Source organism: Nicotiana tomentosiformis, chromosome 3 (assembly GCF_000390325.3).
Source record: "Nicotiana tomentosiformis chromosome 3, ASM39032v3, whole genome shotgun sequence".
NCBI lineage: Eukaryota > Viridiplantae > Streptophyta > Magnoliopsida > Solanales > Solanaceae > Nicotiana > Nicotiana tomentosiformis.
Window position 1 is genome coordinate 68,606,401 of NC_090814.1, and position 25,793 is coordinate 68,632,193.

At 35.1% G+C, this 25,793-nt stretch overlaps 3 protein-coding genes and 1 long non-coding RNA gene across 4 annotated transcripts in view; 2 read left to right on the forward strand and 2 right to left on the reverse strand.

Annotated features, from left to right (window-relative positions):
• Positions 1-276: 276 nt before the first annotated feature.
• On the reverse strand, positions 277-738 carry LOC104101746 (uncharacterized). The gene has a single exon (XM_009609248.1). It carries the CDS (start codon positions 736-738, stop codon positions 277-279), a length of 462 nt encoding a protein of 153 aa, XP_009607543.1.
• A 9,221-nt stretch (positions 739-9,959) lies between these two features.
• Positions 9,960-10,991, forward strand: LOC138907054 (uncharacterized). The gene is made up of 2 exons (XR_011414756.1): positions 9,960-10,340; positions 10,520-10,991. It is a non-coding gene; the product is annotated as an uncharacterized lncRNA (long non-coding RNA).
• Positions 10,992-18,496: 7,505 nt separating this feature from the next.
• LOC104105911 (ABC transporter I family member 6, chloroplastic-like) lies at positions 18,497-21,367 on the forward strand. Its single transcript, XM_009614344.4, has 4 exons — positions 18,497-18,747; positions 19,693-19,743; positions 20,491-20,667; positions 21,081-21,367. The coding sequence occupies exons 1-4, from the start codon at positions 18,502-18,504 to the stop codon at positions 21,165-21,167; spliced, it is 561 nt and encodes a 186-aa protein (XP_009612639.1). The 5' UTR covers positions 18,497-18,501; the 3' UTR covers positions 21,168-21,367.
• A 743-nt stretch (positions 21,368-22,110) lies between these two features.
• LOC104105902 (uncharacterized) overlaps positions 22,111-25,793 on the reverse strand; it is a 5,577-nt gene continuing 1,894 nt past the window's right edge. The window contains exons 3-4 of the mRNA XM_033658643.2: positions 25,678-25,793; positions 22,111-22,808 (exon numbers count right to left, since the gene is read on the reverse strand). The exon at positions 25,678-25,793 is cut by the window's right edge and continues 157 nt beyond it. Coding sequence (XP_033514534.1) covers positions 22,539-22,808; positions 25,678-25,793 — 386 coding nt within the window. The 3' untranslated portion in view covers positions 22,111-22,538. The remainder of the gene's footprint in view (positions 22,809-25,677) is intronic.

Genomic DNA, 25,793 nt, shown 5'->3' on the forward strand with positions numbered 1-25,793 from the left:
CTTGCGTCGACCTCGGCCTTGTTGATTGTTATGCCTATTTTTCCTTGTCTTTTTTTGTTGGGTTGTCGTGCTGTCTAAGGTAATGCATTGCTCTTCGCGTATGCTGAATATTCCCCATAGTATTGGGAATTTAATTATTTGGTATAGGCTGGAGGGGATGGCTCTCATAGGATATATCCATGGTCATCCCACTATGGCATTATACACGGTGGCCTAGTCTATGATGTGGAATGTCATCTCCAGAGTCACGCCGGCGGCCAAGACGAGGAGTGTAATTTATCCTGATGTCCGCTCAACTGCATTATTAAAACCGGTTAGCATGATACAGCGCGACACTATCTTGTCCTCGCGTCTCATTTGGGTGAGGACTCGGGGATGGATAATGCACGCTCCACTTCCATCGTCCACCATGATACGTTTGACATCAATATCTAAAATGCGTAAAGTAATGACGAGGGCATCATTATGAGGGAAAGTCAAACTGTCGGCATCTGAATCATCGAAGATGATACTTTCTTCGAGTCCGTCGTACCGTTTGCAGGTGATAGACCACTTGAGCTTGTGAGTAATGGTGAACTTCACACCGTTGATAGAGGTGTCGTCGCCGCCGCCGATGATCATGTTGATAGTACGAGCTGGTGATAGAGGATTCGGTGGGCCTTGGGGTTCACGTCCTCTGGCGAAGTTATTTCTCCCATTGTCGTTTAGGAGCTCTTTGAGGTGTCCATGCCGCAACATGTTTACGACTTCTTGCCTGAGGGTGATGTAATCTTCTGTTTTGTGCCACGTTCCGGATATAACTCAGAGAGGGCGTCGGATTTTCTGGTGTTCGGATCGAATCTCATCTTTGGAGGCCACTTTACCTTTGTTCCGAGTTTCTCAAGAGCATAGACTATTTCTCTAGGTGACACACAAAAATTATGAGAAGATAATAAGGGGCGTACCTCTCTCGTTCCAATGAGTCCCTGTCCTCGGCCTGGATGAGCCTCTTCATAGCGGAGGGAAGGTGTGGCGGGTGCCCTGACGTATGGCTGGTGTCATTCAATATTGGGTTGTGAGGCCGGGTGATCCCTCATGATGTTGTCTCTTCGTTCTTTTCTAGATTCGATTTGTACCGAGATTAGCCGATGAGTTGGTCTGTTGAGGTCATCCTCTTCTGTTCGGACTTCGGACCAAGAAGCATTATGGATTTCGTCCCAAGTGGTTGGAGGATATTTCATCAATCGGCTCAACAGTTTTCTAGTTGCTCTTTAACCATCTCTACTCAACCCGTTCTGGAAAGCTGTGACTGCCATCCCTTCGGACACGTTCGGCATGGTCATCCTCACTCTGTTGAATGGGGCGAGGAAGACCCTCAGTCCATCTCCCAAGGGCTTCTTGACAACGAATATCTCGTTTACTCTTGTTTCGGCCTTCTTGGCTCTAGCATGTGCAGTTACGAACTTATCGTCCATTTTCTCGAAAGTTTCTACGGAGTGGGCTGGTAGCTGTGAGTACCATGTTAATGCCCTTCTCATAAGGGTTTTGCCGAACTTCTTCAGCAAAATAGAGGACATTTGTTCCTTGGCGAGGTCGTTGCCTTTCACGGAGGTGACGTAATGGGTCACATGATCTTCGGGATCGGTCGTTCCGCCGTATAGTTAGGGCGACATTTTGAAGGTCTTTGGTATGGCATGCGGGGCTGCTTTGTTGCTGTACAGTTACTCTACAAACCTACCGGCGTCCCTTTTTGGCAACAACTTAGGAGCGCCTAGTATCTTGTCGACTCGTTCTTGGTGTTCTTTCATCTGGTCTCGGAGTGTTTTTGTTTTCATTATCCATTTCCTCCATCCTCCTTAGAACGGCAGCGAGGGTGTTGTCACCTGCACTGTTAGTAATATTGTGAGTTATACCTATTGTCGGAGGATTTGGTCGGTTGCATTATTTGTCTGCTCGTTGTATCATGCAAGCTCTTGCGGTTTCTGTGGTCGTGCCTGAAGCGAGCTTATTGAGCACGCTCACTAGCATTTCGATCAGCCATGCTTCGAGGAGCTTTTTCATAGCTGGGGGCATCCCTTCTTCTACGGATGTGGAGGCCTCTTTTTCACTGGGTTTTGTTATGCTACAATGGGGGGAGGCGACCTCTCATGCCTAGGGGAAGCGGCGGCCGTCACGTCTACGCCTACTATTTCATAGCTCTCGTTGATAGCATTCATGAGGTTGCTAGGGAAATTGCCTGTTACTTTTTGTAACACCACGGAAAATTTTGAAGAACTTAAGTGTAAATCCCGGTAAAATTTGCAAAGAAAATAATGTTTCATGGTGCCGAACTAGGATTACGTGTTTGAGGATTGTAGAAATTCTTCGCAATAAGCTTGCGAGCTGCGGCTCGGACCTTTTGGGTTTAACAATGCACGGGAAAGTAAAGAAAAAATTTTGGCGAAAAAGTGCATTTCTGCGGTCTATTATGCGACCGAAGAATCACTCTGCGGACCGCATAATGGCCGCAGAGTGAGGCAGTTAATTGGGCCAATTGGAAGCAATTATGCGGTCGACTATGCGACCGCAAAACTGTTATGCGGTGCATTATGCGACCGCATAATGGTTATGCGGACCGCATAGTGACCGCATACACAGGCAGTTCTTTTGGATATTTTGTAACCAACTATGCGACGTCCGCATATCAGTTATGCGATCGCATACCTTGTTTCGGAGCTCCATTTTTGGGTTTTTAAAACCCGACCCTATTTTGTTAAATATACTCTTTGGGTCATTTTTGAGGTATAATCTGATATTTTAGAGTGAGAAAGAGTGCCCTAGAGTGAGAAGGTGTTCCTCAATAATTGATTCTTCAATTCTTGCTCAAGTTTTGGAAGATTAAGGAGGGAAACTCACTAAGTCTTCATCCTAAAGGTAAGATTCTACACCCTAGCCCTCCATTTCGAATTTTGTCTAGAAATGGGTAATAAGCAAGATAATTTCTGGACAAGAGAGTTGTTTATTTTACATGCATGTGTTATCAAAGGGTGTAGAAAGATTGTTGAGCTAAAAATGGTAAAGATTGGGTTGTGGGATGATGAAATTCTCCATAAAAGGACCTTGAACCTTAATCCATGCTTAGTGTTTGATAAAATGCTCAAATGAGCTAAGACCATGAATATCTTCCTAATTATGGTTCAATTTTGTTATGTCTCAAATAGATTGGGATTGCTAGAATTTTCGAAACGTTGTAGTAATTTAAGGAAAGCTCAATTGAGGTATGTTGGCTAAACTTTCTCTCTTAGAATTGAATTCCATAATGTTTCCGTGAGTTTCAAAGTATGGGTTGCGTATTAAAATGTGGTGGCTTAAATCATATTTCAAATGAAAGCTAGTATGTCAAATTGTGTGAGAAAATCTCAATATTCTTAAGACTCTTAATTGCTCATACGTGTACCTAAAGTCTTGATTGGGAATGTCTTATTATTGATAACTTATAAAGATAGTTGGAAGTGAAATCAGTAAATTGGGAATATAAAGTGTGGCCAACGTGCCAATAGTGAAAGTTATACTTGTGACCAATGGTGCCAATGAAATGAAATAATGTGAGAAAGATTATGAAATGAGCTTTGACTCAACTATTCTAAAATTGACTTCGACAATATAATCGGCTAAAAGTTTATGAACTCAAGTGATGCCCATATGTGGATGTTTTAGCTAATGCTATGCTTTATAAGTAATTTTTAATGTGTTTTACGTTCTTACATATTCGTGAGTGAAAATTATGTATGATTTTAACTTGTACTTCGATTGCCAATCATTTTACTCCATTTATTGAAAAGAAATCGATTGTGTTTAAAGCCTTCATTACTAATGAATTTAAAGTTGTGGTTTCCGGAATATTCTACTTATTGATAATTATGATGATGATCTATGAAAGAGAAGAAATGAAAGTGTAGAATATAAAATACGACCATTGCGCCATGAATAAAGAATCATATGTATGGCCAAGAGAGCCAATGAAATAATAATGTTGTAAGTAGTTGAAAGTGCGGATTAGGTGATATGTGGTGTGAAAGGTTATGAGATGTACGTATTTATATTTTTGTTTTCAATGTGTTATGAAACCCTATGGACGGTCTATGAAATGCATAGGTATATTGTGTTATGAAACCCTATGGACGGTCTATGAAACGCATAGGTATATTGTGTTATGAAACCCTATGGACGGTCTATGAAACGCATAGGTATATTGTGTTATGAAACCTTATGGACGGTCTATGAAATGCATAGGTATATTGTGTTATGAAACCCTATGGACAGTCTATGAAACGCATAGGTATATTGTGTTATGAAATCCTGTGGGCGGTCTATGAAATGCATAGGTATATTGTGTTATAAGCTACATTATGTTATGAAGTACATTGTGTTATAAAATTCTGTGGACGGTCTATGAAACGCATAGGTACATTGTGTTATGAAATCCTGTGGACGGTCTATGAACGCATAGTAAGGGTGGCAAACGGGCCGGTCCAGGCCCGGGACCGGCCCAGGACCGCGGGCCAAATGGGCCAAATGGGCCAAACGGGCTAAATGGGCCAGGACCGTTTGTCCCGGTTTTAGCGGGCCTAGGCCGGTCCTATGATTTGGGCCCGTCAGGCCCGAGACCGTTTAGCCCGCCAGGGCCCGAGACCGGCCCGGTCCCTTAGCGGGCCAAACGGTCCCAACGACTATTTATAAAATAGCCATTTATTTATTTTTTATTACTTTATTAATTAAGATGGCTTCCTTAAAAAAACTTTTTGGTAAAAATAAGGGAAAATCCAAGAGTGACGAATCTAGTGCTCAATTTGTTCCTCCCCACTGCCCGGGCTCCCCGAACCAAACTCCATATTTTTTATAGAATAATTAATTCACGTCACACAAGGTAGTTTATTGCTAGCACAGTTACAGATATTTGTAGATATTTTTGCATTAGTGATAAAATAATGTCAATTCCAATGGATAATGCTACTAGTAACACAAATGCTATAGCCTTGCTTACCACAACGCTAAATCCTACATTTAGTGATATTTTTCATGTTAGATGTATTTGTCATATTTACCATTTAATTGTGGGTGATGGTATGAGAATTTTAAATATTGAAATTGAAAAGGTTAAAATGGCTCTTAACTGGCTTTTTTATTCAAACCGTAGAAGTAGACTTAGAGAATATTTTAAAAGATGCGATAAATTTGGCCTAAGAGAAAGAAAGGTTCCTAAACCTTGTCCAACTAGATGGAATTACATGTATGAAAGTTTGGTTGTTACACATGAATATAGAAACCCCATAAACTCAATATTTAATGCACATGTAAGTGATGATGATGAGCATCTTATAAATGGGGATTGGGCTAATGTTAAAATACTTGTAGAATTTTTAGAAAAATTTCATATTGCTACAAATGAATTTTCTGAGCAATATTATCCTACTATTTCTAACTGTTTAGTTTATATTGCAGAACTTGCAAATTTGTTTGCTTATTTTTGAGAGGGTGGAGAAATTTATAAACTTGCTATTGATTCTATGAGAAAAAAGTTTAAAAAATATTTTTCCCCTATTTCCCCTATTTATGGTGTTTCTGCTTTGTTAAATCCTTGTATGAAATTAGGAGGTCCTCATTTTTGGTATGAAACTGTTTATAATGGTTTAGCACTTAAAGATGAGGAATTGTCTCAACTTTCGGAAACAATAGCCTCAATTAGAATAAATGCTCAAACTATTTTTAATACTTATCAAGTTGCATTAAATCATGCTAGACAAAATGTTCCAACTCATTCTTCTTCTGATTCTCAATCATCTAAAAGAACTGCGGGAGTAAGAGCACTTAGTGCTTGGGCGGATTTTAGGGGTTCTCAAGGTTTAACATCCTTTTGTCTTTAGATGTATATATAGCTTATCGAATATATATATATATATATATATATATATATATATATATATATATATATATATATATACACACACACACACACATCTTATATATATACTATATATACATTTAATATATATACTATACTATATATACATCTTATATATAGCTTATCGAATATAGCTTATATATATATATACTATACTATATATACATCTTATATATATATACTATACTATATATACATCTTATATATAGTATATAAGATGTATATATAACTTATCGAATATAGCTTATATATATATATATATATATATACTATATATACATTTAATATATATATACTATACTATATATACATCTTATATATAGTATATAAGATGTATATATAGCTTATCAAATATAGCTTATATATATATATACTATATATACATTTAATATATATATACTATACTATATATACATTTAATATATATACTATACTATATATATATATCTTATATATAGTATATAAGATGTATATATAGCTTATCGAATATAGCTTATATATATATATATACATCTTATATCGATATACTATATATACATCTTATATACATCTTATATACTATATATACATCTTATATACATCTTATATACTATATATACATCTTATAGCCCACTTAGTCCGTTTAGCCCGCGGCCCGGGACCAAACGGTCCCGGTACCGGGTCGGTCCTTAGAAAAGCCCATTTAGGCCCGGGCCCGAGACCGTTTGGACCGGCCCACTTGGCCCGTTTCGGCCCGGGACCAGCCCACTTGCCAGCCCTAACGCATAGGTACATTGTGATATGAAATCCTCTGGACGGTCTATGAACGCATAGATACATTGTGTTATGAAATCCATTGTGATATGAAATCCTGTGGACGGTCTATGAAACGCATAGGTACATTGTGTATAAGAGGTATAGATGTATGGTATGAATAAACACTATGGACGGTCTATGAAACGCATAAGTGTATAATATGAAATGTGAATACTAAGGACGGTCTAATGAGACACATTAATAATGCAGACAATAGGTGCCCCTTTTGTTGTCCTTGTTTGTACAGGTTGTTTCAATTATATTATATTATGTGTTTCACATATAGATCATATGGGCATTCTATTTTGAAAGAGGATTTCTAGCTATACATACTAGTGCTATTTGACAGTACTAACGTCTCTTTTTGTCGGGAGCGCTGCATCTTTCAATGTATGCAGGTGGTTTCACAACAGGAGATATTGGTCAGTGATAGCAGTGCACCTTCTTCCCAGCTGACTTGGTGAGCCCCACTTCATTCCGGGGTCATGAATCTTTTGTACTTTGTATATTCTGTTTGAGGTATAGCCGGGGCCTTGTTGCCGGCATTATCATTGTACTCTTATTTATCTATAGAAGCTCTGTAGACATAGTGTGGGTTGTGTATTGGTGCTAAAAAAGATAAACTATGCTATGTTGTGGTTGTATTACTTGTCCATTTGAGACTTTAAAAATGGTGAAACTTATGGTAAGAAATTGGTAATTGCAGATATGACCACTTTATTGTTTAATTAAGAAAAATATATACTCTCTCTATTCATGAATGAGTTTGGGTAGAAGGAATCTAACAGGCTTGCTCGGTCGGGTTCACTCGGTTGAGTGTCGGTCGCGCTCCTCGATTTTAAGGCGTGACACTTTTGTCCTTTCTCCTTGGTTACATGCCATGTAAGTTTTTGTACGTACAAAGAAAGAAGAAGATCTTGGGGTTTGTGGGGTTAGTGACTTGCGTTAGCTATAGATCTAACGGAAATTAAAAAATTAACTAAGAAATCCCCACAAATGACGCCAAATTATTTGACAAAAAATATAAATCTTGGTTCAACTAATTAAATTTATACAAACAGGGGTAATCTGAGTTAATAATTATATCCTAAAGATGAAATTCTCGGTATGGTGATAAATAACACGTATATCTATTCCAAAGATTACGATGGTGCACAATAATGACAATATTCAAGGACCCAAAAGGAAAAAATGTAACATTAAATAGTGATGAATATCAATAAATGGCATTTATATAAATAAAACGTATGGGTCACCCGAGAAAGGATAAAATCAGTAGATGTTCTTTCTGACAATGATGAATGATAGATCGGCCTTTGAATATTCGAGTTATTCTCGGATCCAGTGGAGAGGTGTGAATCAGAATCTTAGTAAAAGATTATTTTTGTATGCATGTAATAAGGCCAGATTCTCTCAATAAAGTCAAAGTGTATTTTACAAATGAATATTTTATGTCCTATATCATTGTGTTTATTTCTATTTATAGGGAACATGTTCCTAGAAATCCTAACAGTACAAGTGTAGAGAATATCTACTCGAATATTTTCTTTAATGTTATATCATGGAATTAGCCGTTATAACTCTGTCAAGGGTATTCGACCTCAGCCTCGATTCTTGACGACTCCTCGACCTCAGTCCTTGCTGACTATTCGATCACGACTTTCATTGTTCTTTAAGCCACTTCGACACGTGGCGGCCTGGGAATGTTTCGCTAATGCCATCCTGACTTAAGTATTATAGAGACAGATTTTGGCTCATACAATTCCGAGTTCACCCAGGATCCAGAAAAGGACCGCAGTGATATATGCCGTATATCCTGATGTAAACAATATTGATTGATTCCATGAGTTTAGTGCTTACCAACTATTGGTAAGAAATGTAGGGCTCACGACATATAAGCTACCTTGGTTTCCTAAAAAATATGATTTGTTGATCCCAAACTCAAATGTAGATGCATTACCATTCTACATGAGTTGACTCTAAACCTATTCTGCATCAATCAATCTTATACCTATTCAAATTAACCAATTTCGTGATTTGAAGATATTGATTGAGGGTTTTTGTTTTTCGTCTTGCCTTTCTCATATGTTGATCAGGAGCGGACCCACCTTATAAGAAGGGGGTTCAGCTCGTCAAAATAATAATTATTTTTTACTTGTGAATTTCATCGAAAAAACATAAAATACGTACATATAAAAGACCCTGAGCCCACTTGACATAAATAGAAGGCGTAGAGTAGCAATCAAGCGGGTTCAAAATATGACAAAGATCGCAAGTTAGATCATCTGCCAAAGCATTGAACTCAGATAATTTTTTGTTTGTCTTTGTTTTCCTACTTCTCTTTATGATTTCTTTTCTTTGCTTAAATCCAATAGAAGTTATTCTTGTTAAACTCTATTTTACTATAAAAATTCAAATTTTTCTACAAAGTGAATTTGGTTATCTCTTTCATAATTTTTGATAAATCATGAGAGTGCTTTATCAGAATTACTTGTAATCTTTTATTTTAATTTAGTTTAGTTTATGTTGAAATTATTAATTTGTGTTATACTAAAAATTTTAGCTTGGTGTAACATTCTTTTTCTTTAATTATTTATATTAATTAGTTTAATTTATAACTCTCTTTTTCACTTTTTTTTTTGTTTGTAGCAACTTTGTTGGTCATGTCTCTTAGATTTACCGTATGATTTTTAAGTTGATAAAATATTTTTTATTAAAATTGCCAAATTTGTTGAAATGAAGTTTGTTAATTTATATAGACAATTTTTAAATTATAAAAGTGAATAGACTTTTTTTGTTACCTTTTTTTTGTCCCCAACCTTTTTTTGAAAAATAAATGAAATCATTTTGATGTTATATGATGAACAAAAAAGGGTCGTGCTCAAATTTGGTACACTTGTACAGTTGATTATCATGATCTTTTATTGAACCCACTTAAAACCTTGGGTCCGTCACTGATGTTGATGATGAAAAATGAAAATACTCTAGGGATTACTTCCTTCAAGTAATAATTTTTACTACTAGAAAAATATTAATTTGCGACCGAAATTTTTGACTGATATTGAAGCAGTCGCTAATGCGACTACTTTTGTGACTGCAGTAGTGGGAAACAGATTGCATTTTTATTACTTTTTAAAAACAAGAAATTCGACTATTATTATGACAAAAGTAGTGGGAAAACAGCGCACCAATTTCCCGCATTCACTTTTGTGACCAATTCGGTCGGAAGATAAAAAGTCAATAATAATAGTTGATCAATTAAGCGACTTCTTCGGTAGCAAAATTAAAATTAAAATAGTAAAATAATATTTTAGTGGGTTTGTGACTGCGGTAGTCAGAAAGGTAAATCTAATATTTCAGGCCAAAACCCTATTTCCCCAATTTCGGCCATATTTCCCCAATTTCCTCTATCTCTATCTCTCTATCGATATTTTTTTCTTCTGCGATTTCTCTTCCATTCCATCAGTGTTGTTGATTATTCTTCGATTTCTCTTCAACTCTACCTGTGCGGCTGACGGAGGCAAACGACGGATGGCAATTTTCGGCTAACGGCAGAAATTTCAAGCCTATTCTTCGACTCTTGAAGACCAATTCTGCTCCAATTTCTCTTCCATTCATCTTTTCGGTCAGTTTTTGTCTATGTCTCTCTTTTTATTACCTAGAGATTTTTTGGGTTTAGCATTATCCTAAAATGAAAAAGCATATCAACAACGTTTGGAGGAATGACGTCAAAGTCAACCCGATTCCGAGGATGGTAGCTCAACCCAAGTGTCACTCAATGATGTAGCTTCAATATGGGCGCAGGTGGTTGGTGGCGCAAAGAAAGGTAGAACCTACGGTCTTGGATCACAATATTCTGTAGGTTGTTCTATGATATTGTTGTCTGGTAATGCGAGTTATTTGCAAAATCACGAAGAGGTGGAAGCATTACAAAAAGAAGTTGAAGAGTTGAAGGAGGAATGGAAAGAAGATCGCGCAAATTTAACAAATTACAAAGTCTAGTGGAGAAATTTATGAGCGGACGTCCATTTGATCCTTTGAATGGCAAGGATGACGGGGACAATGAGTTTTAGTTTGTTGTGGTTATGATGTTTGAGATATTATTATTTGTTGTGGTTAGATATTTAGACTTGGTAATATTTACACTTGACTATGTTTGTAATGTTTTAGACTAGATTGGATGGTTCTTGAATGTTTAACTCTTTTTGGATGTTTTAGTTATAAATATTTATGTTTTCTATAATTGTTTGCATTTTATGGATTTGATTAGTTGAAATAGTGGACTAATTAGTTGGAATGGTGAATTGATTGGTTAGAATAGTGGATTGATTGGTTGGCATGGTAGATTAATTATTTAATTGCTGTATATTTGAATTAGTAGGTGGTGCTGCTTTAAAAGAGCTGGAATCTGTCAAGAAATTTCCTATTTTTCGACCACAGTAGTCGCAAATCGCTTCACCGGATTCAGACATATCTGCGACTCATGTAGTGGGAAAGTTAAATAAAAAAATAATATTAAATTATATTTGCGAACACAGTAGTGGAAAATATAAATAAATAAATAATTTTAAATTAGTTTTGCAACCACAGTAATGGAAAAACTCAAATAAAATAAAAATACTTTATATTATTTGCGACCACTCCGGTAAGAAAGATTAAATAAAACTATAATTATATATACCGTTTGCGACCGAAGTAGTGAAAAAGTTAATATAAAATTAAAATTTAATTTAAATTATTTGTGACCGCGTCAGTCGGACAGTTGACGACATTTATTAGTCGTTTTTCTATTTTGACTTTCCAGCTGCTGTAGTCGCAAAATACGGACGGATTCGGTCGCAAACTATTTTAGACCAGTTATTTTGTGACTACGATTTTGCGGTCTGAATATAATCGAAAATTAGCATTTTCTGATCGCTTTCCGACCGTTTTGCCAGTCATAAAATAGCCATTTTCTAGTAGTGTTTTGTTTTGAGCTTTAGCATGGGATGACCAATTTCCAAGATTTTTAGCATCAAGAAACAAGGATTGAGGATTGGAGCGTTGTAATCGATTAATACTACTAGGTGGCAAAACCATAATTGTGTTTTTGAGATCCTATAATATAATTAACAGATCTAAGATTATTTATCCACCTGCCTATATGTTATTTGACCATCTTATCTTATTTGTCTTATTAAAAAATGTCAATTTTATCCTCTCTGAAGTCTTGTACATTTTGTTTAAAGCTGCCAAAAGGAGACAAGGAATAAAGGTAACATAACAAAGAGGATTTGACTTATACTTGGTTGTTGCAAAAACATCTCTCTCTTTGTATGACAAGAGTGAAAATTGAAGTTGAATAATAAGTAATTCCCTAATAGTCGTCAACAGATATCTGGGACTTAATACTGGATTAATCTTTAACGTTGTTAAATCACTTCAATTAAAAAAAATAAAATTATTGAGTTGATTTCATCTCCTTAGTCGTATCCCAATTAGTGGGAGCTTGCTAGTATACTTTTAGTCGGAGAACTCATTCATCATTTTGGGTTTTGAACGATGGAGTTATAACCATATGATGAATTCGGCTGGAACCCAAAATATGGCAATGATGAATTTAAGCTCACCTAGAATGTATTTGGGCCCTAATTTGGAAAGGAGCATTAAGCCCATTACTTTGCAGTTGAGCCCAATTACTTTGGCCCACAAATCATCTGGACTCTGAAGTCCGAATAAGCATGGAATTCTTCATATTTCCGTTTGGCAAATTCTTACATTGGCTTGTTGTAAAACTAATTTAAATAAAATTTGTAATCAAATTCATATATATTATAAAATAAAAACTGTAAAGTAAAGACAAGTATATATAGAAACTAATATATTATTCAACTTCAAACTGATGTACATAATGAACTGAAAACTCCTCTATTTATAGATGAAAGGAAGCTGTTGTGTAAGCTGCTTGTAAGTTGCTACTGTAAGCTGTTGTGTAAGCTGCTTGTAAGCTATTATTGTATCAGATATAGATAATCTTCTACCGGGGGTAATATTTATCCATAACGGAGTACCGAAAGGATAAGCTCATTGTACCAGATATAGATAATCTTCTACCGGTGGTAATATTTATCCATAACGGAGTACCGAAAGGATAAACTTTTTCAGTAGGCTTATTTTCAATAGAGTACTAAATAGATAAACATATTTACGGCGGAGTCACATATGGATAAGCTTCTCCAGGAAGCTTCTTCAGGAAACTTCTTTATAATGGAGTACTAAATGAACATTCATAATATAATATATTCATAACACTCCTCCTTGGATGTTTATTAAAAGATAATATGCCTCATTAAAACCTTACTAGAAAAAAACCCGTGGGAAAAAATCCTAGTGAAGGAAAAGGAGTACATATATTTAGTAATACGCATAACTAGTTGTCTCATTAAAAACTTTATAAGGAAAACCCTGTGGGAAAAAATCCTAATAAGGCAAAAAGAGTATAGCGCGTATTTTACCCCCTGATAAAAATCATGTTTCAAATATTTGAGTTTACGCATTCCAATCTTGTATACCATCTTCTCAAAAGTTGAAGTTGGCAAAGATTTAGTGAATAAATCTGTCGGATTGTCACTTGAACGGATTTGTTGCACATCAATGTCATCATTTTTCTGAAGATCATGCATGTAGAATAATTTTGGTGAAATGTGGTTTGTTCTATCTCCTTTTATAAATCCTCCTTTTAATTGGGTTATGCATGCAGCATTGTCTTCGTATAAAATTGTGTATCTTTTATCACATTCCAAATCATATTTTTCTTGAATAAAATGAATCACTGATCTCAACCATATGCATTTTCTACTTGCTTCATGACTAGCTATAATCTCAGCATGATTTGAAGAAGTAGCAACAATAGATTGCTTTGTGGAGCGACATGATATGACAGTACCTCCACATGTAAATATGTGCCCGGTTTGAGATCGAGCTTTATTGGGATCAGATAAATAACTTGTATCTGCATAACTAACAAGATCTGCACCCATATCATGAGCTCCCTTTAAATATCGCAAAATATGCTTAATCACATTCCAATGTCTCTATGTAGGAAAAGAGCTATATCTTGCTAGTAAATTAACAGAAAATGCTATGTTAGGTCTTGTAGCATTAGCAAGATACATAAGTGCACCAATTGCACTGAGATAAGGTATTTTAGGAGTTCCTCATTCTCTTCTGGAGGTCGGAACTTCAAGTGATCGAACAACCATTGGTGTACTCAATGGGTGTGCTTTGTCCATGTAAAAGCGTTTTAAGACCCTTTCTGTATAAGTAGATTGATGTATAAAAATCTCGTCTGCTAAATGTTCAATTTGCAGACCAAGACAAAGTTTTGTCTTTCCAAGATCTTTCATCTCAAATTCTTTCTTAAGATATTCAATTACTTTTTGAAGCTCTTCTGGAGTTCCAACAAGATTTATGTCATCAACATAAACAACAAGTATAACAAATTCTGATGCCATTTTCTTTATAAAAATACATGGACAAATAATATCATTTATGTAACCTTCTTTCAACAAATATTCACTAAGGCGATTATATCGCATGCGCCCAGATTGTTTTAAACTGTACAAAGATCTTTGTAATCTGATTGAATACATTTTTTGAGATTTTGAATTTATTTCAGGCATTTTAAATCCTTCAAGGATTTTAATGTAAATCTCATTATCAAGTGACCCGTACAGATAAGTTGTAACTACATCCATTAGATGTATTTCAAGCCTTTCTCGTAAGGCTAAACTGATGAGATATTAAAATGTTATGGTATCTATAATGGGTGAATATGTTTCTTCATAATCGACTCCAGGTCGTTGTGAGAATCCTTGTGCGACAAGGCGAGCCTTGTATCTTTCAACTTCATTTTTGTCATTTCTTTTTCGCACAAAAACCCATTTATGACCAATTCGTTTTATAGCAGCACGTGTTTGGACTACTAGTCCAAAGACCTCTCTTTTTGCAAGTGCGTTCAATTCTGATTGAATTGCCCCTTGCCATTTTGGCCAATCAGATCTTTGTCGACATTCTTCGATAGATCGGGGTTCAAAATTCTCACTATCTTGCATAATGTTAAGTACAACATTATATGCAAAAATAGTATCCACCAATATTTCAGATCGATTTAAATTAATCTTATCACCAGTAGAACTTATTAAAAGTTCCTCGCTCACTTGAGTCTTGAGTTCATTGATTTCTTCAGGAATCTCATAACTAATCAGATATTGGGTCTCTTCAAGATATCCCTTTATAGTATCGTTTTGATCATTTATCGATTTTTGTTTTCGGGGATTTCGATCCTTAGAACCCAAAGGCCTACCACGTTTCAGGCGTGCTTTAGGTTCACTAGCTCTCATGATAGTAGATGGTCCTGCTGGGACATCAATTTGGATAAGCACATTCTCTGCAGGGATATGTGACTTAGTTATCCTTTTCAAATCAGTAAATACGTCTAGCATTTGATTTGCTATATTTTATAAATGAATGATCTTCTGGACCTCATAATTATATATAGGGGTACGTGGATCAAAATGAGATAATGACGAATTTTTTCACACAATTTCTCTTTTGATTTCCTTTTTTTCTCCCCCTAATTGTGGAAATTTATTTCATCAAACCGACAATCTGTAAATCTAGAAGTAAATAAATCTCCTGCCAATGGTTCAAGATAGCGAATAATAGAGGGTGATTCAAACCTAACATATATTCCTAACCTTCTCTATGGGCCCATCTTACTGCGTTGTGGTGGTGCTACTGGCACATATACAGCACATCTGAAAATTCGTAGATGGGCAATATTTGGTTCATGACCAAAAATTAATTGTGACGGAGAATATTTATTATAATGCGTCGGTCTGAGATGGATAAGTAATGTTGCATTCAAGATAGCATGCCCCCAAACAATAGTGGGCAAATTTTTTTTTCATAAGTAGTGGTCTTGCTATCAATTGCAGGCATTTAATAAATGACTCTGCAATGCCATTTTGAGTATGAACATAAGCTACAAATGTTTAACTTTTATCCCAACTGATAGACAATAATCATCAAAAGCTTGAGATGAGAATTCTCCAGCATTATCAAGGCGAATAGCCTTTATAGGATAATCTGGGAATTGTACCCTTAATCGAATTATTTTGGCTAATAGCTTTGCAAACGCCAGGTTGCGAGATGATAGTAGGCACACATGAGACTATCTTGAAGATGCATCTATTAGGACCATAAAATATCTAAATAGCCCACTTTGTGGGTGAATAGGTCTATATATATTCTCATGTATACGTTCTACAAAGGCAGGGAATTCTATGCCAACCTTCACTGGTGATGGTCTAGTGATTATTTTGCCTTGATAACAAGCATCACAAGAAAATTTATCAATTGTAAGACTCTTCAGGTTCTTTAATGGATGCCCACTCGAATTTTCAGTAATTCATCTCATCATTATTGATCCAGGATGGCCCAAACGGCCATTCCAAAGCACAAAAGTATTTGAATCAGTAAACTTCTAGTTTATGATAAAGTGTGCTTCAACTGTACTAATCTTTGAATAGTATAAGCCAGAAGATAAAGTTGGTAACTTTTCTACAATGCACTTTTGGCCAGAAACATTCTTTGTAATACAAAGATATTCCACATTCATTTCATCTATCGTCTCAACATGATACCCATTTCGGCGGATATCTATAAAACTCAACAAGTTTCTTCGTGACTTGGAGGAGAACAATGTATTGTCTATAATAAGTTTTGTTCCCTTAGACAGAAATATAGTGGCTCTTCCGGAGCCTTCAATCAAACTTATATTACCAGAAATTATTGAAACATTTATTTTTTCTTTATGCAAATAAGAAAAGTATTTCTGATCTTTGAATATGGCATGAGTTGTTCCACTATCAATTACACAAATATCTTCATGATTGGCCTTTGATCTAAACACAATTTGAGGATTATCTATATTCTTCAAAATGACATAAACAAAATATATTATAGTAAATATCATCATCAAAGAATAAATTTTTATTTATGTGCAACAATTACATAACCATACTATCTACTACAAACAACAAAAATTAAAATATTTACATTTCTACAGATTCATCACCGATCACATGACTTGTTTCTCCTTGTGGGAGTGCAAAGTAATCAGCTACATCCAAATGTATGAAGTCTAAATTATCTTCAGAAATAAAATTTGTTTAGTATTTTTCTCTGTCTTCTTCAAGGGGGCTTAATAAAGCTCAACTAGGTGCTTTGGCATATGACAGATACGTGACCAGTGCCCTTTTCCTCCACATCTATAGCATGCATTTTCTGCATTTGTTGCTTGCACCGTTTCATACTTTTGTTCCTTCCTTTTCCATTGCTGGTGGTGAGAAGCGTTCTTTGGTGCACTATTATTACCATGATTATAATTTCTTCCCCGACCACGGCCATGACCACGACTGGGGCCACGACCTCTTCCACACTTAGCTCGGTGGAAGTTCGTCTCATTCACTTTAGGGAATGGATAAGAACCAGTAGGTCGGCTCTCATGGTTTTTCATTAATAGCCCATTATGTTCCTCGGCTATAAGAAGATGTGAGATAAGTTCAGAATATTTTTTGAATCCCATCTCTCGATATTGCTGCTGCAGGAGCATATTCGAGGCATGAAAAATGGTGAAAGTTTTCTCCAACATATCATGATCAGTAATATTATTACCACATAATTTTAATTAGGAAATAATTCTGAACATAGCAGAATTATACTTACTGATAGATTTAAAATCTTGTAGCCTTAGATGAGTCCAATCATAACGTGCATGTGGAAGAACGACCATCTTCAGGTGGTCATATCTATCTTTCAAATTATTTCACAGTATGACTGGATCTTTAACAGTGAGATATTCTATTTTCAAGCCTTCATCAAGGTGATGGCGTAGGAATATCATTGCTTTGGCACGGTCTTGGTTTGATGCTTGATTTTTGTCCTTGATGGTGTCTGCCAGACTCATCACATCAAGATGAATTCAGCATCAAGCACCCAAGACATGTAACTTTTGCCTGATATATCCGGGGCTACAAATTCTAGTTTAGAAAGATTTGGCATTATTTAGAAAAGAAAGTTCGTACCTCTGATACTTTCAAAGTATTTTCTCGAGATGGCAGAGTCTCGTGCTGATAACGTGTTATAAAATAAAAACTGTAAAGTAAAGACAAATATAGAGAGAAAACTGATATATTATTCAACTTCAAACTGATGTACATAATGAACTGAAAACTCCTCTATTTATAGAAGAAAGGAAAATGTTGTGTTAGCTGCTACTGCAAGCTGCTGTGTAAGCTGCTACTGCAAGCTGTTGTGCAAGCTGCTATTGTACCAAATATAGATAATCTTCTACAAGGGGTAATATTTATCCATAACGGAGTACCGAATAAATTTATTGTACCAGATATAGATAATCTTCTATCAGTGGTAATATTTATCCATAATGGAGTACCGAAATGATAAAATTCTTCAGGAGGCTTATTATTAGTAGAGTACTAAATAGATAAACATATTTACGACGGAGTCCCATATGAATAAGTTTCTTGAGGAAGCTTCTTTATAATTAAGTACTAATAAACATCCATAATATAATATATTCATAACAATATAGGAATATATTTTTATATTTTGAGTTAAAGTAGGCTTTTCATTATTATAAATATAGATGTTTCTAGTTATTTTATGTGTGGAGATCTACGCAGCTTTAGATAATATTTAGAAATTTTAAATATTATTCCCTCATGGCGGTTAATTATTCATCAACCCATCCAATTCCTTCTTTCAAAAGCTCCGCTTCCGCTACCTTAGTTCGCCGCATTTTTAGAGTTAATGCCACCGCTATCGTTGAGTCCCCGTCGTATTCCGCCACCGGCGGCGGAGATGACACGCGGAAGCTGCTGCTCCAAGTGAAGGACCTGTCTGCTGTGATAGCTGAATCGAGACAGCCCATTCTCAAAGGCGTTAACATCACTGTCTATGAAGGCGAGGTGTTTAATCTTCCAAATTACTCATTAACTACCCTTTTTGTTTGGAACCAGTTAATGTGATACTATTTCCATATTAGTTCGTTTTACAAAGAATGGCACATTCTAGGTGGATTTAGTATTTCTAGAATATGCATCTACCACTAAAAAAAGGAGAAAAAAAGTATTAAGTGTGAATTGATCTTAATGTTTCAGATAAATAACTCTAACATTCAACCAAGTGCATCATTTAGCCTTCTTGGAACATTGGGGCCAGCAGATAATATTATATAAATTCTAGGAAATATATATATATATAAAGATACCTACTAGCGGAAAGACCATGAGTTCTCGTGCACCATCACTAGAACAGTAAATCTGCCCCTGACATTGCTATGTTAAGAACTAGTTATGCTCTATTTAAAAAGTGTTCCGTTTAATGAGAACAACCATACAAATATTATGATATGTTTAAAAACACAAGTTTTAAAAGTGTTATCGCCACATTATTGCATGATTAAGACCACAAGTTCATTTATTTCTTAAATTTCGTGTTAAGTCAAACTACATCACTTAAGTTAGAACTTAGGATGTACATAATTTCATTTCTTTGCAGTTTTCACAAGTTTCACCAATTTATGTTCACTTTTTTCAATCATTAGTGACTAATGTATGTATTTCCATAAAATTTTGGTTTTATGGATTTAATTTAGTACTTTGTTGGACTCCTTAACACTTGAAAAATGGGAGGAACTGTATGTATTTATGCTTTGTGGAGATAGTAATAATTAGATGTTATAACTGAATAAAATAACATGGATAAATGAAATGTTCCTAAATTTTGTAGTTCAATTTAGTAACCCGTGTGATAGGTTTCCAGCAAACTATTGTGTCATTTTCCATTTGTGTCACGGTTGCTAGCTGCTTGGAATGCCTCAGTTCTGATGTGATTATTATTATTTGAACTAGGTACATGCTGTAATGGGAAAGAATGGTTCTGGAAAGAGCACTTTTGCCAAGGTTAGTGCTTTTCTATCAAAAAAAATTTGTTTTAGATTGTAATCACCTAGTTCTTTTATTACTAAGATATGGAATTGAGTATTTTGTTTTTATTTTGGATGATAATATTTGGTATCCACCTTTTTCTAGGCCTTAAATTTGCAACTACATTCATTCTTGTACTTTTTCTCTAAGTTCCAGGAACAATATATAAAACGCTTTCTATTGTTGATTCTTGAATTGGCATTAGCCAATGCTTGGCTATTTTCTATCTACAAAATCATGGTTTCCAGCTTATGTTCTCTGAAACTTATATTACTTTATGTATCTTGTAAATGCATCTCACTAAGATACCTCTTTGATGCTGAAGTCAGTAACTACCAGCTAAGATTAAGATAAGATAGACTTCCTGAACAGAAATGTCAATGAAGGATTTAGCGGTGGAGAAAGGAAGCGCAATGAGATTTTGCAATTAGCGGTATTCCATGTTCCTTGTCTTTCCTGCTTTGTCATTAACATGGGATAAATGTTTTTTCTTGTGGCTGCAATATACAGTGAGAATCTAATACTGTCCAGATAATTGTCTGATTTTGACTGGACTTCAAATTTTTTGAATGATATTTTGGTCTATTACTGCCTAAAACTCGCATATTATGAGAACTTTGTCTTTTGATTGCATAGGAAAGGTTGTTCCAGCTCATCTCTAGGATGAAGCGTTTTACTAACAAATGCTTTATAGCTTTCTAACTTTTGCTGGTTTGTCTGCAGGTTCTTGGAGCAGACTTAGCAATACTTGATGAAATTGATTCCGGTTTAGATGTTGATGCACTTCGAGACGTGGCAAAGGCAGTAAATTGCCTGCTGTCCTTTAAGAATTCTGTGTTGATGATCACACATTACTTGAGATTGCTAGAGTTTATCAAGCCAACCTATATTCATATCATGGTAAGCAATTGCTACTGAACAGAGTTACTAAGGGATACAAAAAATAATAAGGTCGACTATCCAAGTTGGATGTTGATGAGCAGAAAACAGGAGAGTTGAGATTGTAACTAGGAATCTATCACCTTTTACGCATACCGCTATATGTTTCAAACAGGTAAAAATGTTTGGCTATATGTGCATATGCTATATTTAGGCAACCAGTACTTGTTTCTTCATATATCTGCATTCTACTAATCTCACTTACTTTTGTTCGCTCAGAGTCTGGACCATGCAGTGTATAGTATGTGTATCTCTCAAGATTATGTGTTTACATACTAATGATTAGTTGCAACAAACTTGTTTGTGTTCTCTTCTTTACTTTTACGCACCCTTAAGTTTTTTAGTTTCAGTGGTTAATATCATTACTTTTCCAGGAGGATGGGAGAATTGTGAAGACTGGAGATATTTCGATAGCTGAAGTTCTGGAGAAAGAAGGGTACAAGGCAATTTCTGGCACATAGGATATATAGTGAAGAGAGGCCCTCCATACAACTTGTTTTGCGTTTCTCATAAGCTCTGAGTAAATTTCGCATTTGGATATCCTGTGATAGCTTCATCCACTCACTTCTTGTAAATTGTGTTTCCTATTCCAGTTATACTTGTTGGGACTTACTTTTTGGCTAATTTATATGTCAGAGATTAGTCTTTTCATCTTCTCAAACATACTACATGATATTCTAGTTTATGATACCGTAGGAAAAAAAATGGTAACCTTTTATTGAAGTTTTGCCACTTTGCTGATTACTTCTTAATTTGAGTTCATTTAATGCAAAAAATCCTAAAGAAGAATCAAAGATGGTAAACACCTTTTAGCTGAGGATCAATTGGTCACCACTGTACCAATGTCCATGCAGAAAACCAATGTGATATTCCTACTAGACAGCGAAATGGTTCTGATTACCCTCCGCATCTTGTTCTATTTGGCAGATCAAAACTAATGGAACTTTGTCATTTGAAGAAGTTGCACTTCGCCCACAGAAGGAAATATGCAGATTGCAACGAGTAGCAAAGCTTTGATACATACGTTACTTAAAGTACCTGTATATCTTATCAAAGATTTGAATGTGCTCTCTTCATTTACTGTAGCAATGCTTGGAGTCTTTAGGACCATGTTGGTCAAGCGCAGACTTTTTGTAAAATTTCTATTTAAAAGAACTGAAGCAGAAGCATTGATCAAGTAATTTATGCTTCTTGGTAGAGGCACCTATGCCATGGCACGATTCATTTTCAGGTGGAGCAATGCAAATGACAGAATCTGCTCGAGTGAACTAGGACAAAAAGATAATACCTTTAGCTGCTAAGAACGACTTGAAATTATGGACTCAATTTTAGAAAATCAAAGATGTATGTAAACTGGCCATCGCTTGATGGAAACTAAAGAACTTTAACAAGAACAACACTCAATAGGCAAACTGGCCATCGCTTGATGGCAACTAAAGAATTTTAATTGCAATCCCATATCTTCATGGTGTATATCAACCATTATTACTAGGGACAACTCAAAGTAGTTATTTTTGCTTCAGCCAGGAGGAGCCCCACAAGGTTGCACAATGAAATAAATCACGTATGGATTACATTAAGGATTGATACTTCCAGGGATATCATACTTATTGGTGAACGACATACCATTACAGAAAATTCTGAGTGTATGATCTATATTCCCTGCCTGTGCATGCCAAAGTAGCTGTTAACTCAACCAGAGGTAAGGAAAACTTGCAAACTCAACAGTTAGAGCATTGTTAGTCTTTGGATGCTCTACTTAGTATACTGCCTTTGTAAACAACTCCACTGTAAAACCAAAGAGGTAACCGACAAAAAGTGCTTCAGCTTAATCATCTTGAATCACCTTTTTCAAGCTTTTCAATTTCTTCCTGATGCCTTCTCTCCGCTTCTTGAAGTTCTCTTTCAGCATCCTCTTCATCCTCCAACTCGTCGCGATCTTCGAACTCCTTAGTTGCTGCCATTGCTTTAACAACAGGATCTCTTAGCTCAGCAATTAGACCACCACCAACCCTGTATTCTTCTTCATCACCAATCAGGAATAGACGTTGGTCCGGTCCTGAGGCCATCGGTATATCTACTGCCAATAATTTCATATCATACTGCAGAAAGAAAAGGAGGAGGCAAAAACGTTAGCATAAACATGGCTAGAATGAACATGAGACCAGTCAGATTCTTCTGCTTTGTTTATTTATCTGGTGTTTTAGCAACCAAATCGAGAAGCTTCAACTTCTGGTGACCTTTTCTTTTTAGGGTACTTCAAGTTCTGGACAACTCTAGTGAAAAAGTATATTTCAGACATTTAGAATTAGAAATACTACACACTAAATGATCATTTGACGAACTAACATTATGGCCTTATTTAGTCCAAAGTGAGAAAGGTAGGGCTCAAAACAATCCAGCTCAAATCATCATATCATACTATATTATAAGCAGCTATATTATAAGCGGGAATCCCCAAAGTAAAAGTTGAATTACCATATTACCCATTAAAAGCTGAGTGACCATTTTGCCCTTAAATTACACATTTACTCTTATAATTTTTGGTACTTAAAAGTAAATTTACCTTTCAACAAATAATAATATCGTATTAAAATGAAATTAGATAAATAGACCAATACTTGCCCAAGTGCAATTCACACTTACTACAGCCTATCCAATGCGTTGCAACTGCTTTCATATTTCAATACTCAGTGCAACCTTTAGAATACCTATTTAATATTTTAATTCTTTTCAACTTTCAATAATAACTACAAATGGGAAGGTGAACCTTTTCAGTACCTTTTATATCCTACTCAAATCTAAAAAACGGACAGTTAACTTATTAAACAATTATTCTTTCTGTCAAGCCATTATCCATTAAACACATCATTCTTCAAAATTATGCATATTGCTTAGCATCAGCTACACAGAAAACCATACTACAAGTGCCAAATCAGGTTAATTGATTTCTTTTTTTAGTCACTTTCCATAGTCTTTTACTAATTCTATAACTAATTAATGGTATTTTACCTTGTTATGTTCTGTGTAAAAGTTTCCCGATAAATCAAATGATAAAAGGAATTTTGAGAAATTCATGAAACCGTCTGAAATTTTAAATTATTTGTGGTCCACTCTATTTCTATTCTTTTATTTCTTTCTTTGGTTCTTTAAGCTTTACAATAATTTAATAACTGTAATATCATTCATTTCTATTTCTTTTTTTCCATTTTTGTCTATTTATTATTCATTGTATGGTTCGATAACAATATCTCCATTTTGTTACTCTTGTGAGATGTACTGATACATCATCTTATATTGTAGTTTTCATGTTCTTTTAGCATATTTCATAAAAAAAACATTCTTCTAGCATAATTTTTAGATAGGCTTGTGAGTAATCTGACATAAGGTAACTTTTCTGGTGCATTAACATACATATGAGCTTGCATTTCATTAATTTTAGTATTGTTATATATATAGTATTGCATCTATAAACTTTTGGTCCTCTAAAACCTATCCTAAAAAGAAAAATTTTTGTCATCTAAATACTCCCTCCGTTCACTTTTACTTAACACATTTGACTTTTCACGCCCCTTAAGAAACAATGATTGACATGATAATTTTACCACGATAACCTTATTAATTGACACTCAATAATTGAACCCAAATTCCCAAATAACTTCCGAAGAAAAAAATACTCCAAAGAACAATAGAATAAAAGATGACTTTAGTGGACTTTTGTGTTTAACGAAGGGTGATAATGAAGAGTTCTCCGTGAATTCCAATATTGAGCATTGGAAAGCTACAATTGACTATTATTTATTCAATAAATATTGGTTAATGAATTAAGGGTATAACAGGAAAAAAAATTGTCTTTTCTTGATATGCGTAAAGTGACAAGTAAAAATGAAAATCTATTTTTAGTATACATGCCAAGTAAAAGTGAACGGAGGGAGTATGTAGTAATTAGAGACATTATTGCTCTTTAGGAAAGGTTGATGATTGGCTTGACATTTTGGTCAAATAATAATCGCCAGCATGTTCTTTTTACGTACTGTTCTAATAATGCTTTAATTAATGTATGTTTACTGAGTATGTTATTTATATTACTGGTATGGTTTTTTTATTTAAATTTTTTATCTTTTTCTTTCATTTTACCATCATTTTATAAATTCACCATAGACATAAGGAGGCAAATAAGTCATTTACTGAGTAGAATTTCAATACCCAATTTATCAACCATTAATAGTAATGTTTATGGGTCGTACAGTTAGTCTTCATATATTTACCTCAGACAAAAGAAAGAAAAAATCGTACTGATTGGCATGGGATACACGAGCGTCCAGAAACTAGTAGATTATAAAACCAATTAACCCGAACTTATGCTCACGGCATCAATATCTAGCTTCATTAAATTTGAAAACTCAGTATATAATGGGTTAAATCTGCAGCCAAGCCAAGTACTGTGACGATTGCAATTTCATATGGATATCTTCTCCTTTTTGGGGGGTCCTTCTCTTATTAGCTGGAAACAAGAAAATATAATGCTTGATAACACTGGACCACAACGTGAGATCCTATATTTGTATTGATAAAGCTCACTAAAATGTCAGTGCATGCAACAACGCCACCACATGCACTTTAACCAATTCTGATCTCTCTCCCTCTCTATATGCACACACACACACACACACACACACATATATATATATATATATATATATATATATATATATATATATATATATATATATATATATATATATATATATTGCTTATTGTTAAGTCTTTTAGTTCATGATGCTATAAAAACTATCCCTTTTAAAGCTTTAAATGTTCCACTTAGGCACGATTAGTCAAAAAAAGGAAAGTTACTGGCAGTTTTGAAGCTCAAGATATGTGACAATATTCAGGTATGAAGAGAAAATTACAAAGACACACAGTTAGGCTTCATCATATAAAACAGAAGAAGAAGCTGATTTGAAATCAAACCTGGCCTTTCTTGTTCTTGACTTCAACACTCACTAAACCTTTCCGCTCAGAACCTCGTATTGGAAAAATCAGAAAACATCTTTTGCCCCTGAAACGTGGCTTGAAGTTCTTAAGGG

Coding starts and splice junctions, on each gene's coding strand:
- LOC104101746 (XM_009609248.1), bottom strand. CDS start 738: ATGTTGCGGCATGGACACCTCAAAGAGCTCCTAAACGACAATGGGAGA.
- LOC104105911 (XM_009614344.4), top strand. CDS start 18,502: ATGGCGGTTAATTATTCATCAACCCATCCAATTCCTTCTTTCAAAAGC. Junction 19,744..20,490: donor GAAAGAGCACTTTTGCCAAG/GTTAGTGCTTTT, acceptor GTTTGTCTGCAG/GTTCTTGGAGCAGACTTAGC. Junction 20,668..21,080: donor CAACCTATATTCATATCATG/GTAAGCAATTGC, acceptor TTACTTTTCCAG/GAGGATGGGAGAATTGTGAA.